This window comes from Cololabis saira, chromosome 18, assembly GCF_033807715.1.
Source record: "Cololabis saira isolate AMF1-May2022 chromosome 18, fColSai1.1, whole genome shotgun sequence".
NCBI lineage: Eukaryota > Metazoa > Chordata > Actinopteri > Beloniformes > Belonidae > Cololabis > Cololabis saira.
In genome coordinates, this window is record NC_084604.1 from 17300093 (window position 1) to 17318457 (window position 18365).

The 18365-nt window shown below is 44.3% G+C and overlaps 1 protein-coding gene across 10 annotated transcripts in view; it reads right to left on the bottom strand.

The window, feature by feature from the left end:
- Positions 1-3914: 3914 nt before the first annotated feature.
- The window catches only part of LOC133418480 (neurexin-3b-like), a 303186-nt gene continuing 288735 nt past the window's right edge, over positions 3915-18365 (bottom strand). For 6 of the 10 annotated variants that reach the window (XM_061707181.1, XM_061707180.1, XM_061707183.1 and 3 more), the window contains one exon: positions 3915-6577. In XM_061707181.1, the coding sequence (XP_061563165.1) occupies positions 5607-6577 (971 nt within the window). In that variant the 3' untranslated portion in view covers positions 3915-5606. Of the gene's footprint in view, positions 6578-8948; positions 9528-18365 lie in introns of all 10 variants that reach the window. The other 4 variants (XR_009770446.1, XR_009770445.1, XM_061707184.1 and 1 more) reach the window with 3 other exon arrangements.

Consider the following 18365-nt stretch of genomic DNA (forward strand, 5'->3'; position numbering starts at 1 on the left):
AGCGGCTCGCAAAAAACCCCTAATATCTTCCGAAGGACTCCAAATGACACCAAACACCTCTGGGTGAGTATACGACCATAAAAAATGCCAGAAATAAGGTCCAGGTTGTAAAAAAACGAACTTTCCCTTTAATACAAACTGTAAATAGGACAGGAGCCAAAACAGAACCTTGAGGGACCCCATTGGAAATTGTCGTAAAGTCTGACTGGTGCCCATCTGTAGCTACACATTGGGTCCTGTCTGTAAGATAATTCCCGAACCAGTGAACAGCTGGGTCAGAAAAGCCAATATCTTTGAGTTTTTTAAGCAGTAATCCATGGTTAACACAATCAAAAGCCTTGGTTAAATCAATAAACAGTGCAGCACAGCGCTGCTTTCCTTGGAGGATACACCCCTCCCCTCGAACCTTTACAGGGCGGAAAAGGAAACAACCCCTGCGTCTCTACGATCTATACAACATCCATAAAATTCTACGGCTGCAGATGTTTCACCGCAAAGTGTTTTACAACATCCCGGCTTTTAGTGGAGGGAGCAACAAAAAATAAGTGGCGGAGCTGATGTATGGCCTTTATGAAGCGGCTGTTTATTTGAAAGCAAAAACGTGCCGTAAATTGTTTGAGTGGAATTAAGCAGTTAATTTGTTGAAGTAAAATTTCATGTCAGCTCTCGGACCTTAAATCCACGACTGGGGGCCTTTCTGCTTCCTCCTCGCTGTTGCCGGGCCCCTGCAGACCCACGGCGACGGCAGAGCCATCAAACACGCACATGCCAAGCCATTTGGAAAAGCCATTAGCAAATGTAAATTGTTTTTAGTTTTTTTTTTTTTGTTTTAGCAACTAAGAAATGAATTATCCAGCCGACATCAACACAACCGATGAAATCTACTTCTACTAATTTAACTAAAAGGAAAAGTAGTTGTTACACATAAAATCCAATCAATAAAGTTTGTCAGGCAGCAGCCGCACGAGCAGAATGGATAGTTAATAGCAAACGGGTGCATTTATTCTGCTGGCGTAAATTTAAAAGTGACTAATTGTTGGGAAAATAACAACTCCTCACTCGTTCTGGGTTACATGCCAGTACGTGTGACGTGAGGGTTTGAATTCATCAGGATCATATAATGAAGCTTTATTCTCTGTTTGGGGAAACTTGGCTAAACTACAATGCTTTTTATTTACTAAGTTTCTTTCAGTTGTGATTCATGCTCCACTTTCCTTTACTTGTAGTTATTTTAGAGCTTTTAAGTTCTTAATACCAGCATGTTGTATACAGAAGATGGTTATGTCTCTGGATTTGTGGGATTTTCTGGTTGCTGACTGTCATTCACAAGCTTTAGCCTTTATATGCATCTGACGGACCGACTGAGACTCATTTATGTGAATAATGTTGTCAGTGAGATTAAGTCTTTAAATAAATCAGCTCTGACGGTTAAGAAGTAAAGTTTGTCGACGAGTTAAAGTGCTGTAGCCACGTCGCCGTTGTACGAATACCAAATAAGAGTTTACTGGTTTCAAAAAAAGCACAGCAAGCAATTTCCCTGAAACTCTTAAAGTGCTTAAAGATATGGTTAAAGAACTCCTCCAGACTTTTCCCACAAGCAGCGCAAACTTTCTAACTTTGCCTGTTTTGCTGCATTACCAATTTATAAATACTTTTGTAAAAACGCATTTTACACAAATCAAGAAAATTGTAATGTAAAGCACAGCCAAGAAGTTTTTTTAACGTAAGAATATGTTTCCATTTCCAATCCACTTTTCCAATCTCCATCGACTCCTGTTTTATAATGTATAATGAAGGATACATTTATTTATTTATTTTTTTTAGGTGTACAAAATCAAATATCATTACAAAAACAGATACATTTATGTCTAATTAGGGGCGTGGACTTTTGATTAGCTGCTGACTTAGCTTTTTAGAGCGTCATTATCATCAAGGCAAGTTAATTGAAACTTGACAGTTTTGGGTAAGAGAATCTGGTTATGTCAGCTTAACCGTACTAACTACCATGTCTTTAGAAAACTCAGATTTCTTTTGATAAGTTTGGAGTTTGGTTAAGTTGCTTCTGGATACCAGTAAGGATGGGAAACGAGAACTGGTGTTTCAAAGTTTTGCAAAAGATTCCCTTTTTGATTCCAGCGGGGACCAGTGATGTCATTACGTTGCTATGCAACGTGCATAAGCCAGCAGTCAACAGTAAACATGGCACCCAAGCAATACAAACGCTCGAAAGTTACGTTTCAGTAGAAAAAATAAAGAAATAAGGCAACTTGCAATACTTGCCAAATGAATATTTCATCAAAGGGAGGAAATACTACCAGTACTGTATGTAAAAACATCTGCGTCAGCATGCAATAACAATCAATGGATGCTGCGTTTTCCATCCGCTCCGGACCAACGTCAGTAATTTCAAACCAGCAGCAACGTTAGCGTGTCCTTGGCTAATAATACTCCAGGTAACTTATTAACTAACGAACACTGGCCATCATATTGGCACCATTTGCTTCATTGTTGTCCTTTTGTTCCAAATGAGACACGATAAAGAACCGAAACATTAAGCAGAATTGAATGTAATACGGATCATAAAATTGGATAAATTCCCATCCCTAGATAGGAGAGATGGATGAAGACTTCCACTATTTTTCTTTTAAATCAGCTGATGCCAATTTTGTCTGCAGTTGGATATTGACTCATCAACACAGGATGTGTTTGTAGTAACTTCACAGTTAAATCTTCTGGAACAATGTATGTGGAAAATATTTGGACAAAAGTGGAAGTTTTCCTGAAATGTGCTCTGTGCTCATGTCTTTGTTTAAAGTTAGATCAAGTCTGTCGTCGTTACAGGAAGCTCATTGGTGAGTTTCAGCGGACCTCGGCTTCACAGTTTGGTTATCTGCAAGATGGATCCTGCGGTCATGGTCTCGTAGATGTCATGGAAATCCAGCCGACTCGCAAGGTAAGCTTTAAAACAAAGCTGTGAGACAGAAGTGAAAGATGCCACCGTGGCTAATATTAGAAAACAATTCTTCACAGACGTGTAGCGTCACTGATACATTCACATATTGGCTTTGACTTTGCAGTTCGTGTTCGGTGCCTCTGCAAAGCTTTGTTGGATAATGTTGACAATGCCAGTGCTTGTTCAAAAGAATATAGTTTTTTAACAAGGTTACTTTCTATCATGTTGACTTATGCAGAATAACTTCCCACACAGTTTTGGTGGAGCAAAGAAAAATGTCTCATTTTCAGTTGCTCAGAAAAGATTTAAAAACAAAAAAGTCTCAGTTGAACGAATCTCGGTTGGCCGTCTTGCTCTCGTTGCCACAGCAGGATGAATGAGTTAATATGCAGCCATTGTGGGTGCTGGGTAAACTCACACACAGCGCTCTAATACCCCACATCAATGGGCTATTGCAAGTTAATGACCAGCTCTGTGAAGGCCCATTTGAACGAAATATGAACAGCATAAAAACAATCTGGGAAAGCAGGTGCTGCTGCCTTTGACTAGCTCATAACTGGCCCTTATGGTTGTGAAGGATCTCATTTGGCAGCACTCTCTCACGGAGGCCTAATGTGACTCTGAAGAAACCCAAAACCATTCCTCCAATGTTGTGAACACTCTGGACTCTCTAATAACCGCTTTCTCCGCACAACCGTTGCATCAATGGGCAGTGTATGAATCTGCATAATCATCTGAAGGTAAATGATACTGTTGAGCTGCTCGGCTCGGCACTTCATTTGAATGGAAATGACATCGAGTTTTGGGATCGGAAGAAATTAGTGAAGTGATGGGAAATGGATGAGACGTCGTGCTTCAGTGAGCGGTGTTTGGGATGCACGGTATCCGTCTCCTGTTCTCATAGATAGCCAGCCGCAGTCGTAACATCCAAAATGTTTGGGAACAACATTTTTATTTGTGGGAATTGTTTGGAGTCAAGGGACCATAAGACAATAATTAACTGGCTGAAAAAGCACTAACACAAAAAAAAACAAAACAAAAAAACAAAAGTGAACATACACGCTAACTGATTTCCATGAAAATGAATGAGGAAAAAAATAGGCTCATTAATAAATGACATAAAAAAAGAAACATATTCCTGGAACATGACTATACAATAACAGAAAAATAAAGCAAAACAACAGCTGAGCAGACGAGACGTTAATGTCACAGTAAAAAAAGAAAATGAATGAATTAATACCACCTTTAAGTCAGTAAGGTGCTAGCAGAGACTTCCAAATTCACCATAATCTGTTTTATTCTCTTGTACTTTTCTTTAATTTCCAATAAAAAAATAAATGACATGATGAAAGTAACTTCAGAGGAAGTCCCTCACATGAGATCAGACAGAGGCGTTTGATTGACAGCTTCCAATAGTCAAATATCCATGCGGCTGTTGAGAAACACCTTCTAGTCACACCACTTTCTCTCTGCCTAAACAAACGTTCCTGTGCAATTTCCAAGGCAAAAGAAAGTAAAAAATAGAAGAAAAAAAATCAGCTACAACAGAAAATCAAATTATCTGATTTACACTTGATCAGGATCATGAACGAAAGAAAATTAAAACTCAAACTTGAATTTCCTGTACACATTGACCTGCAAAGCACGACGGCTAGATGTAATAAAATGTAAACATGTTTACTGTTGTTGACACAGTCAGACTGTGACATTTACATCGTTGCCAGATACAAATAAAGATGATCAGTTCTGTCAAAATGTATCAAAGAAAATGTAACAAAAAGGAAAAAGGGGAAATGCTTTTTCAGATGCAAAATTCTGCCTAAAATTCAAAGAAAAAAGACAATGCATTGTACTTTGTGCCCTCCCGATCTGTTCTCACAAACTTGAACACCATCACAAATGTAGAAGTCCAGCGTTTAACTGAGACGTGAGGGACGGAGAGAAAAGTGACTAAATGCCTAACTGTCGCATCCTGCTGAGCCCCAACGTTCCTCAAAAACAGAAGCATGTTCAATAAATAAATGAGTGAATAAAAACAAAAACAAACAACAAATAGAAATAAAAAGACAGCTTTAAGTACACATAGACTTCACCTCATGTCACTTCCATGAACGCTACATTTAGTTAAAACCGTTTGAGTAGCGATCACGTCTCGACTTCCAACTTTCCCGACAATCATAGTTTTCTTGAGGTCCCTCACTTACACAGATGCCAGCAACACGTCACATACACCTCACATGCATGCTCAGAACGGCCGAAATGACAGTGATCGTATTTTACAGGGTTACAATGGACAAAGTCATCAGAGCTCCAAGGATCACACACCTCTTCACAGTCACCTGGGGTCATGTGGGCGCAAGAGTGATGTTGTTCACACGGCCAAACGCCTCCAGCAGGGACTCCTCAAAAAAGTCTGCGCCGAGTCCCGGCGGAGTCCTGCTGTAATGTCTCTTCGTAATGCTTACAATAGTAAGTGTGCTTCGTTAGCTGAAGTCCTCTCGTAGCTGTTTCAGTGACTCAGCAAGTCTTGAGTTCCTAATAGGTTGTGTACTTTTTAAATCACAGTTGCCAATATGGTACTGTCAAAGTGTTTATAACTTTGGTCCAAACAGTCTATTTTTGTTTTTTTATGTGTTGAAAAATGACTTGATTTCTATACATAATACTCCTTGTCCTTGTCTTTCGGTCTCTTGCTACTGGCGCTGCCTTTGGCGCTGCTGCTGGGTGCTTTATCCTTCACCACAGCGCCATTGGTCTGCGCCGAGTTGCTAATGTAGTTGCGCGTTTCGTCCACCTGGTAGGAACCCTCGTCCCTGTTCCTGTACTTGTACATGGCGTAGAGGAGGATGAGGATGCAGAGGGCGGCGGCCGACACGATGCCCACCACCATGCCCGTGGTGCTGCTGGACTCCCGGATCACCTCCGTGGGAACCCGCTGCACCAGGTTGGGCATGGTGGGCAGGGCGGCGGGCACGGTGCGCAGCATGGGGGAGGTGATGAAGGGGCCCCGCGGCTTGGTGCCGTCCAGGTCAAAGGAGGTGGGCAGCGGCAGCAGGACTATGTCCGGCTGCGGGGGTTTTACCTCGCGGTTGTTCATTTTCCCTGCGGGCAGCTTGGGCGGCGTGTCTGAGGGCACCGCTGCAGGCGGCGTGCCCCGGTTGTCGGGCAGAGACGAGGTGGGTGTAGTCCTACCTGACTCTGAGGCTTTGCTAGGCCTCAAGTCCTTGGATTCCCACTTGGGTGCGAGGGCTTTGTAGCCACCTTCATAGGCGGATGTGGTCAAGATCTTATCTGTTACCAGGGAGAAGGTGGTGTAAAAATCTTCATCGTCAGTCGGGGGCAGGCTAGAGTCGAAAGCTTCGCCAGAGCCAAACCCCGAAATCACCATGCCATCATCATCATCATCATCACCATCATCACCACCATCACAATCATCATCGCTGCCTCGGTCCGACAAGCAAGGCACCCCCGCCTCAGTGGCCATGGCCAAGGATTCTTTGGTGGTCTCAATAATGGTGAGGACGGGGCGGAGGGTTGGGGGGAGGGGGATGAAGGGTGAACGGGTGGATACAGAAGGGATGTCTATGGGGTCCTCGACTAGCACGGGGATGACTAGCTCCCCTCCTGCGAAGTGGAACAGAGAGAAACCCAAGTCAGAAGAAGGTTTTCAGTCAAACGGCAAAATGACAAGTAAACAAATAATTTAGAAAGCAAAGCTCAACGAAGGGAGGAAAGGAACTGAAGATAAACAAAGTCAGAAACAACAGAAAGTACCGTACCAGTGCAAAAACAAGGAAACTCAGAAACAAACAAGACCAAAACTGAAAAAAACAGCCATAAATAAAGTATACATTGCATCAAAAGGCTTTGAGGGATGCACAAGGGTGAGCCACTTCAAACTGACACCTCATCGTCATTTACGCCGTGAACTTGGATAGCAGTATCAGCTACTCTTCTAATGTTTTAGACATTATTTTATACTATTGTGTCCCCATGTTTAGTTCCTACTCACGCCTTAAAAAAGGCTAAAATCGCCATTTAAAATTTTATCCAACTTCAAGATATAATCCTTATTAGTGTGTTCAAAAACGGCGAGCAGCAAAAATATGAGTTCTGTGAATATAAAGAAGCAGAAGGCGTTAGAAGTGCCGGCCAGCGGACCTGAACGCAGGTTAACTAAGTCTGAGATGAAAAACGATTTGTAAGTTGTTTCTGAACGTTTAAAGGGAAACTTTTAAACCCTGGCGACCTACACGGACCCACGATTAACAGCTGCTGCTGTCACAAATGCAGAAACTAATTTTTCACAGAGTGCAAAAGAATTTCTTTTCTTTAGAACCTAACTGGCTTTTATTTTTTAGGGCTACCGCTGACCCACAAGCTGTTTCCCCTCAGTGGCCGGCAGGGCTCAGTCCGTCAGGACTTTGAGCTGGCTTCATCACAAATGTTGGCACACCCCAGGGGTGTGTCCTCGGTCCCATCCTTTACACACCCTCAAGGACATGAATCATCATGAAGTTTGCAGATGGCACTGTTGTAAGGACGCATTACTGGCGGGGGCGAAGCAGGAGGGAGGTGGTCACCATGGTGACGTGGTGTGAGAACATCAACCCCAACACGGACAGGTCCGAGGGGATGATGGTGGACATGAGGAAGGTGAGGATCAGCCACTGCTCGTCCGGGGGCAGGAAGTGCCTGTAAGCCCCGACGAGGCTGAGGATCTTTGTGGTGTTGACTCCTGACCAATCACGGACCGCAAACGGGTGCAGGGAGGGGGGAAGTCTTGTGTTTAAGATCACCAGGACTCCCCTGCCCTCTGAGAAGAGCATCAACCAGCCAAGAGAGCTGCCTCCGTCATCGAGGACCCCACCCCAACACAGACTGTTCTGAACCTCCAGCCTGAGGGAGGAGGGGGGGCGGGGAGAGCAGGACCACCAGACTCAGGAAGTCCTTGGTTCTCTCTGGAGTCTGTAACAACAGACTATTTATATTTTACTGTTATGCACTTTAACATTTGATAATTGCACGTGCATCATACCGTTTGTCCTCCTATATAGCTTCACTTTACTTATTCATAGTCTAAATTTTATGTTTATTTCCTTTTTTTCACATTTGTAATTTGCTTCTGTCGATTTATTCTATTTATATTTCATATATATTATACTTGGGGATTCAGTGTGAACGGCAAAGTAAGAATTTCATTGTACGGGGGAACCCGTGTCCTTACTCTACATATGAACGTATCTACGCTTTGAATTTTTTTTTTCTTTAACAAGATAAAAATGCATCAGTAAAAGTCGCCTCTCAAACGTTGTCCTGATAGAGAGGCTTGTTTTTTTTGTTGTAATTAGCGTCTGTGGGCTCCCCTACTTGCCCCAGGCCTCTTGCCTTTTGACCCTACAGTTACCACAGTGGCATAAAGTCGCCGGGCAGTTCAGTGACACCTGAATGTTTTCTGACCCGTTAATCTGGCCTGGAACAGGTTGGATTCTCCGCTTCGGCCCGCGTCAGACCGAATAACCGGACATCTCTTCCTAATGAATCCAATTAGCTTTCTCGGTTAAACTTGGTGGAAAACTACAAAGAGTCTGAAACATTCAGATGTCCATTGAAGCTGCTTATCCTCTTGCCAGAGTGGCTTATTTGTACGTTGCAAAGGCTCACAAACAGGGCACTAGAAAGAGATGCAAACCTTTTGGAACAACAAAGAAAATGCAACGGAAATCAAAGAAAGGAAGGAAAAAATAAAACAAAACAATAAAACCCAACAAAAACAACGAACAATGATGGCATTGCAAAAAGACTTTAGAGTTAGAGCAAACATCGTAATAAATCATTCACAAAGTAAAGCCACAGATAGAGCTATCCAGAAAAAGGATTAGTAAGAAGGAAGTAGAAAAAACAGGTAAAAACAAAGTCAGCTCGGAAAATCATAAAAGCCTACAGAGACAGTTGTCAAAAGGAAGAAAGCATACCATTAGTTTTGTCAACTTACATCAACAAATTGCCCGCATGATTTTGGCAGGAGGAAAAAAAAAATTTACAAAAGAAAGTTGTGTAAGAATGCCTTTTGGACAAGTTAGATTCTCTTTAACAATTTCTGATTAAGTACTATATGTTTCTCTTTTATCGACAGGATGGCAAAGGGAGGCAACAACACATACATCCACACATCATGACATGAAAATAATCTTCACCATTCTGTTCAGGTATCTTTTTTTTTTTTTTTTTTTGAAAGTTTTCTGATGTTTTATATAAAAGGAAACTGTATATCTATAACTTGCTTTGCATGATAAATCTTCATGAGCGTCTTCAGACCGATCAGCTGACGCTTAAATTCTTCTTTTTTTATTTATTTTTTTAGTTTAACTTGTTCATCAGTAATGAACAAATAACGGATGACTGTACATATCTTATATTCTCTACGTAAAAGGTTTGGGAGGGGAGTGTGAGACGGGTGGGACCTATGAACATACTAGGAAGGAAATGACATAGATGGGGGTGAACGTGTACATCAGTTGCCATGTCCATGTAAAGGCGGCACGAAGCGGTCGGGCGGCATTAGAGCTTTTGGCTGTAAGGAAGGGATGGGGATATACAAACAATGAGCATATACATGCCCATCTACAGAAGAGAACAGCACTCTCAACATTGACAGTTTTACAAACCCTAAGCTGCAACTTCTTTGCCATGCACAAAATTGAAAGACTCGTTTATTGATCAGATCCAGATTTCAAATAGCTAATAGAGAACAGGTGGAGTATTGAAGATCAGCATGGTAACAGTTTTACTTTGGAGGCGTCTTCTCTTTTTTTTCTCTATGAGAGAAAAAGACTGCTTGCAATGAATTTTGATGCCCAATCTCAGAAAACTTCTGTTGCAACGGGAAATTAATTCATAGAGATAAAAAAGGAAGCTTCGTTCTAATTAGGGGGTAGGGGGGGAAAAAAGCATTAAAACAGAGGCAATAGTAGTTCTTAGCAAATTAGCAAGAGGTTAAAATTTGAACATTTTTTCAGAAAAGAAACAGAGACTCACATATATGTGTTAACATATATGCACATTAAATAAATGAAAATAAGTAAAATACAGTAGCAAGCAAGAAAGAAAGGCATTAAGTCTCTCACACTATCAAAGATGGACAACCAGAAAGCACACACCGAGGCAGACAAAGAGATGGGGGGACAGTTTGTAGGCAAAGTGTCACCGCCGTCGTATAACTAATAATAAACTCCTTTATTATTAGTTACTTTGGTACATTTCTCTTGTTAGTAGTTTTAAAACACAGGGTAGGGCGTGCAATCTGGATGTACGTCAGAGAAAGAGAGGAGGAGGAGGAAGAAGAGGAGGAGGAAGGGGGAGGTCAGAGGTCAGACACGTTTTCTTTTCTCTTTGGATTTTAGTTCCACAGTAAGAAGTTGGGTTAATGCATGCTTGAAGTAAGTTGCATTTAGGGAAAGTAAGGTACAATAACGATACAGCAAGCCAGGGGACAGGTGAGGGGTGAGGGGTGAGGGGTGAGGGGTGGGGGGGGCTCTATGGTCAGTGAAGGGCACCGCCACCAAAGAGCATTCATTAGCAGCTGCCAGGGTGGACGGTGCACCATGGGTGATAGATAACCAACATTATGTGGCGTTTAAGCCAAAACACATTCACTAATTCATCATGAGGTGGAGGAGGGGGGTCATTGATGAGCTCCTTCTGATGACATGTTTAGATGCTTTGTGCTGTGAGCACAACCAACAGCCTGAACGTCTGGAGTTCCACAAGAGGGCGCAGGGCGGCGCGTTTAGTCATGCCTCTGGCCAATTTAACAGATCTGCAGGACGCTTACGAAAGTTAATTCAGCGAGGGGGATGTGGGCCTTCATGGTGCTGCTCTTTATAGACTTGTAGTTCTCCAGACCACTTTTTGTGGTCTTGGTTTTGTCTCGGGTCTTTGGGTCTCGGACTCGGATAATTGAGATGCCGTTGCTCACCAAGGTGACTCTGGTGATGAGCAGTTCTTCCTCTTGTTAATGTACAGTTTTGTAAACTATTTTTATTTTGCATTTCATTTAATGTTTTGGTGCATCTGCATGTGTCTGTATTTAATTACAGTTTTGTGTTTATAACGGCCTTGTTTGAATAAATATATGAATTATATTGGCATATCGTTGTGATTGATTAAGCATCAGGTCCATTTCAGTGATGCTTATATCCGGTGTAATCTGATTACTATAAAGGTAAATAATGTAATTTCAAGTTAATTGTAACTTTAATAATTAAAATTCAGGTTTCATCTCCAAATTTAGTCCAATTTAAATCAGTAACATTTACTATTCAGTACTTTTCTGAGGTGGAGGGGGGTGTTGGAGCTGGTTATTCTGCTAGATGACTTTGGGACTAGTTAGTAGTCGTGTCAATCCTTAAAAGCACTGGAGTCAATCCTCCAATAGTGTAGAAATAGCGGTAGTGCAGTCGCCACACATATCTGATCTCAGCTGATGGATGAAAACATTTCTAGTGAGTTCAACATCATCATCCACTTCTCTGTTATTGTGCTGCAGTTGAATACAAGCTCATATGGAAACTAGCTGAACCAGGATGGAGCTGATGTTCTACAATCACGCAGGATCAGGAAATAACTGGGTTTGGTCTCGGTCTTGAGCTGAACTAGTCTTGGTCTTGATTCTCTCTGGTCTTGGTCTCAGTTTAGGCTACAATTCTAGCTCTTTACCGACTGCTGACCTCTTAAATGTGAATTGCATAATTGGCTAACTGTGCTGGCGTCCTCTCTATCGCTCGTGCTGCTGCTGCTGATGTTGTTTTCCCGCCACAGAGCTGCTGACTCCATCCCAGGCTTCATTATCCAGCCTCACCCTACTTGCAGCCTCCGCCGCCTCCTCTCACTCCGTTCCTGGCAAACAGCTTTCGGCGACTGTTAGCTTTACGCCGTGTCAACAAAGCACTTGAACGGCAGTGGCGGCGCCGTAGTTGGGTGTCTCCAGTGAAGCCGGTGTGGAGGACCTTGATGTTTCGGCAAACACTTTAATCCCACGTAAGCTGCTGCACAAACGCCGCGTGTCCGACTGCATATCTGAGGCGGACAAACACTGCAGCCACTAATGGGTTTGCTCAGCCAGATTGCATTTCCTTCCCAAACTCGTCAAGATGGATGAGGAAGTTACTCCGGGCCTCCGCCTCGCTGGGTGATAATTTTCCAATCGGCTACACTTGCCGCCGGTTACTTTGTTTTTCTTCCCTTTTAAGCTACAGGGGAAGCCCGGACCTCTGAACCGGCGTGTCTTTGTGCCGTCTGACTGGCCTTCGCATCAAAGAGCAAAGCTCATCTACTGAGTTAAAAACATGAAACAACTTTCATTGCAGAGCCGTTTCTCCTTCCATCCCAGCATGCGAGAAGGACGGCGTCGTCTCCGCTCCCGTGTGGCGCTTCTGACAAAGAATTAAACCCGCCACTTAACGGTCGGTCTCCCACCTCAGCAGCTTTACGGCTGCATATGCAGAAGTGTCTCGGCAGCACTTTCCCCCCACAACAACCGAACGGAGATGAATTCTGACGGCGTGTCACGGATTTGACGACGCGCTCCCACAAAAGCAGAAAGTCGGGGCACCAGCATCAAGCACGGATGAACCGGCTCAAAGGGATTTCCACGCTGCAAATTGCGGGCGAGTCGGTGGTTCGGGGGCCTGAGATCCCATTGTGGTGCACGCTTTGTGCACGGAGACCTGCTGCAGCAGATTCATTCACCTTTACCTCCGTCAGGTGACAAACTGCTTACCAGGGAGGCGGCGACACATTCCTCACACTTGCCGGGTGCACGGCGGGGATTATTTCAGTGTGCCGGGGAACGGCTGAGCTTTCCAGAAACATGCATCCTGAAAGCTCCTAATCCCCCCAAATTATCTTATCTCACCTTTGCACTTCCCCACAGAGCAAAGCCGGCTTTCTCGCTGACGGACGTTTGTTCGTTTCCACAGTAAAAGTTCAACGACGGGAAACCGCCTCTGTCTGAGGGGGAAAAGTCGCCGTATGATGACGGATTAGGAGGCGAGTGCAGGCTGCCGCGTTGAGTCGGCGTCTCCAGCCGGCCCCCGTCAGCCGGTCGATTTGCTGTACAGCCGTTATGCCGTGCCCCCCTCGCGCCAGCTGGATAACCTTTAAACTGATCTGAAGCGTGTGTGGAAGTGACAGCCGGCCCAGCGGGCCTTGACGGCGCCACGAGGAAGCTCAGCGATCCGTCCCTCTCATGCCTCATCCGCCGCCTCACGCCTTTACTCTTCATTTACAGCGATGAAAGATCCTCACAACATTACATCCAGCCTGTTAGGAGCAGATCAGCCGAACCACCCGCTCACGGCCGGGACACCAACACACATTTATAGGTGAGATCTGCGATCAGAGGCTGGTGGGAACGACGTCTGCAGCACCGTTTAGGGCTTGTTGGCTAACTTTTTGTTAAAGATCTAAATCACTGACACAGACGTCCTTGGACAGTTGCATAAAGACTTGCCTGGCTAATGTTGCAGGAGGTGGTTTTTGAATTATTCATACCATAAGTTGACAAACAAAGCTGCAGCCACACTTGTATGTTTTTATTTTCAAATCTAACCACGGACCAACGTGGATGGGCAAAATTATAAACGCCTGGGAGCGATGCACCGTATTTTTTGCACTATAAAAGCATTAAAAATCCTTAACATTTCTAAAAAATCGGCAGTGCGCCCCATAATCAGGTGCACCTTACGTATGAATTTTGTTGCGCTTCCTGACTTTGAACCAGTTTTAGATACACCGAGCTGAAAAATAGTGCAGTTTTAGTGGTTTTTGGTAGCGACAAAGCCACTCCGCTTGATTGATGGTCGGACCGCTCAGACACATTAAAGTCGGTCCTTGGTTGGATACGGGTTGCACCGTGTATACTATAATTAAATGTCATGCCGACGTTATGTTAGTAGTGAAACCCAATCTTCAAATCTGTATCATAATCTAATTATAATCAAATGTTGGAATACGTTGTTCCAAGCTCACAATAACTTCAGGGGTGTGCTATCGCTGGCAATGATGAACCAATCAGAGAACAGGACGTAGTACAACGCTAACCTCCTTCACTTTTTAGTAGTGGAAGACGAATGATTCCAAATTTGAGTTTATTTTTCTGTTTTAGTTACTGAATGATATTTTGAGTTATTGTGAATGATTTGAATAAAGTTTGACTTACCAGACTGTTTAGTTTTGCTTTATATGTTTTTTAACATGTGGCTTATAACCCGGGTGCCTTCGCTGTTGGCTGCAGTACCCCCAACGGCCGTCGTGGTGAAGGGTGGCGCTAGAGTCTCATTTCTTAAAAGGAGCCTCAAGCTCCTTTAACAACCACTGGCTCCACCAGAGGTTCGCAGTGCATCAAGGGGTCCGGCTTCGGTGGGGGGGGGGGGGGGGGGGGGGGTTTGGCTCCATCCTTGCAACTTCCGGTCCTTTTGGAAGTGTTTTTCTCTTTGGTTGGATTCTTGAGATTTACAATTTTACCTGAACGTTTCATGGTTGCAGGACAAACATGGTGCACGTTGATGTACCGACCAGAATCCTCTACGCTGTTCTTGCTTTTGACTTCCAGTCAGCCACATCTGTCGCGTGTAATCTGACGTAGTTTGTCCGCGGGTAATTGTTGCACATCTGTAGCAGAGCAGAGGGTCACTTCTGCAACCCTGCTGACCGCTGTCGCTGACCGGGATGGCCACGATGCTCCCCGGGTGGCAGAACTCAGCCCGACTCCGACCCGTGAGGCCCAACAGTTCTCAGAAATCTCATCGCTCGGTGAGCATGAGAGGCTTTGTGGTTCACAGCGGTGTAACGTGGATGCAGATGTTTGTCGATGCATTTTTAAATTGGCTACTGCATCTTTCCCCCAACAGTGCTGCTGGAAATGATCAAACTCAACAATCAGATTTCTTTTCTAAGACAATAAAAGCTTCATTTGAGGGGAAATGGCTTAGAAGGCTCTCCACACCTTCGCCTTGCTTAATATGCATGAAACTGTGAGTATGCAAATGATCCCTGCCCCCACCTCCATCATTTGCATGGCTGTAGTCGCTCGGCACAAAGACTTCTGACTCTTCAATCAAACGGTTCATAATGTGCTGCTGCTGACGGACAAAAACTAAGAAGCCCAATCCTGCAAGAGTGGAGCATAAAACCATCTCTGTTTCCGAGACTAACTGGAGCTCCTGGTTCCCGTGTAGAACCGTCCTTCACGCCACCGACTGCTTTTACCCAAACTCTGGATTAAAGGAAGTAAAGTGAAGGTTTAGGTCTGTCTTGGTCTCCACCGGGTCTTAAGAAAGAGGAGGTTACTGCAGTGCACGTTATCATCATCCTATTTTACATTGTTCGTTCCACTGTTCGTAACTTTAGCATCTAAACGTAAACTTAAACACAAAGTTGGTATTTTTTTCTTCCCACTTTTGGTTTATACTCATCACGTTTTATTTTTTGAACTCTTGTGCATGTTTTTTCCTCGCGACAGCTGCGTTGACGGAGTGTAAAACAGAGGTGAGGCTAATAGCGGTAATGACGGCTGCGCTGCCGCCCCCCCGACCTGGAACGGAGGAGAGACTTCATTAATCCCATCAGTCACAGCTGCGCGTCGGTATAAACGTCTGCCGGGACACTTCCTCCGCGCCAGTGATCCGACCCTCGTGCAAACAGACTTGAAGGTGCTTGTTAGGCAAATCAAACATTTTGATTAATACTTCTAAAATTATATAAAAAAAATAAATAAATCATTTGCATTAATTGAGACGACGCATTTACATATTAATCACAAAATTGCCTCGATTACACGCTCACGACGAGCTTCAACACTGTTAATCAGTGTGAAATGAAATCATAATTCCACTTGCTATTTGTTCTTATTTCTTTTTTTAGGTTCTATCGTTCACCATCTGGCAGATTTCCGCCTTCATTCACGCGTTAACCTGTCAGGTATTCAGAGGACTCGGCTGCTCGCTCTTGATTGGCTCTCTTGTGGAACTCCCATGGGGGGAAAAGGGGAAAGGTAAGGTTTAACACTTTTATTAAAACACACAGACGACAAGCAGACGAACAGACAGACAGACAGACAGACAGACGGACGGAGACAACACGAGGCTCCTCTGAGGGGGAGGAGCTGCTGCAGGGAGTGCTGGCGGGTGCAGCCCCTCCGCTGCAGCCCCCAGCATCCCCGCTGCAGTACAAGCCATGGGGGGGGGTCACCTGGGACGTATGAAGGAGGAAGAAGTGGCACACATAATGGAAGCTTATTCATGCAGAAGCAGGGAGGAGGGGGGGGTACAGGATTATTAGTTCAACTAGGAAGCTGCGGTACAGTCCAGTACGACGCATGCCACAAATGCCTTCTACTCGGAGCAACAGATAGAATAGAAAAACAGATATACTTTGTGGCAATAAAAGTCTTTTTATGCCATCTGCATTCAAACTGACATGTATATGCAGAAGGGCTGAGTCGGGTGGTGGGGGGGATGGAGGTCTAACGGGGAGATGGAGTCGGGAGGGAGAGGGGCCATTCTTTCACACACAACTTTCTTGAGACAGAATGGGGTTTGCCTGCACAAGGCCAAAAAAAGGATGATGGCAAGAAAAGATTTTGTTGCCGTTCGTTTCCCTACGTTGTACCAAAAATGAGGGGAGGATGTTTCTTTAGAAGCCATGTGGCACCGAAAATAAACAAATTATGAACACAAAACTTGATGAGGAGGAGGAGGAGGAGTTTGAATTTTCCAACCACCAAAAGTTCATGCGGCACAAGATGAGGCTAAAAACGGGAGGAGCGGCTCGAATCCTTGCTTGGAGGATGGACGGCGGATGATGAGGACACCAAAGAAATAATAATAATAATAAATACTAAAAAGAAAAACCCCACAACCAAACAGGAAGTAAAAGGAAACCAGGATCTCCCGAGCGCACCCACGATGAGAGAAAAACAAACAGAAGCGGCTCCAACCATAAGCGACCCGGCTCATGTTCAGATGTGCATCACAGGAGGAAAACATGGACCCAAAAGAAAGAAAGCGACAGCTCATGCGACTGGAAGCAGGGCGAGGAATGACAGCATGAATTTCTGTGTCAACATGGTGAAATGCACAGTAGGTATGAGTGTGTATGTCGCCGCTACGTGAGGCGGGGGTACCGTGTTCCTGTCACGCTCGGCCACATTTTTGAGACCACTCGGGTTTGAGCTGAAAATTTCAGGAATCTCTAACTCGCATTGGATAAAATGCCTAAATCCTGCAGAGAAAACGTCTCTTTTCACATCAGAAAACACTAAATCTGGACATAACTTCAGAGTAAATTAGTTCCTCTTGCAGATTGAGGAGAAATGGTAACAATACTGAAATAATACATAAGAAAAAAGGGGAGGAGGGGGGGCAAGGCGATGGTTTCAACGTGGGCTCAGTATTGGCAGTGAAAAGTGGACATATGCTTGGCGTTGGGCTGAGCCGTGTTTAGCAGATTAATGCGGCATCAATTAGCACCGGCTGTGATGGTATTCTGAAGGACAGTGAAGCAATCAAATAGCCTGAGCTGTTAATGATTTCCATGGCGCCCGAGGGAGCTACTTGTCAAACGCCGAGCCGGTTTTAATATACAGGCTCACTGGGTCCTGGGCAGGGCGGGTGATTGACAGCTGCTCACTCAATAATCCTACAAACCCGAGTTGCCTCAAAAATCATCACTTCTTTTTAAAATCTGGGGTATGAATTATTATTTTTCTTATTTTCCAACTTCACTTATCACTTTGATGCAATCACAAAGTGATACCTGTGTGTGAGTGTGTGTGTGCAGGGAAGAGTAAAAGAGACGATGCGCACAGAAATTCGAGGATATCTGTTCTCTATCAGGATGTTTCAGGTAAGGCAAGCCTCCGACGAAGGAAACAGGTACAAACAAGAGAAGAAGGAGGACAGGTGGGGGGGGGGTGGAGGAGGAGGAGGCTCTGTTGCAGTTAGTCTGCTACATATCACAGTATCTAAGGCTGAAAGCATCTTTGTTCTCGAAAGAATCTCAAAATGTATCCTGTGTCAAGAGAGACGCACACACACGCGACAGCAAGTCGAGATCGACCAAGTACAGGACAGATACATTTTGAAGCATCAGCGACGGCGACATGCGGCTTGATACTAATTTTGTACTTTGTTTTCTGCAAAGTTTGCCTCTCAGTCGGATGCGGAGAGACCAGAATTAGTATCGAGGCTCCGTCATGTCTGTAGCCAGTGGCCCCATAGCGAAGTGTAACTTGTGTTTTTGCAGATGAGAGGTCCTGACGGCAGGCTGCGAGCCTTTTATCAGGTTTCCAGTCAGAGTTACGACTCCAAAGAGCTCGCTAAGTTAACTCCTGCTACTTTTATCCATCACC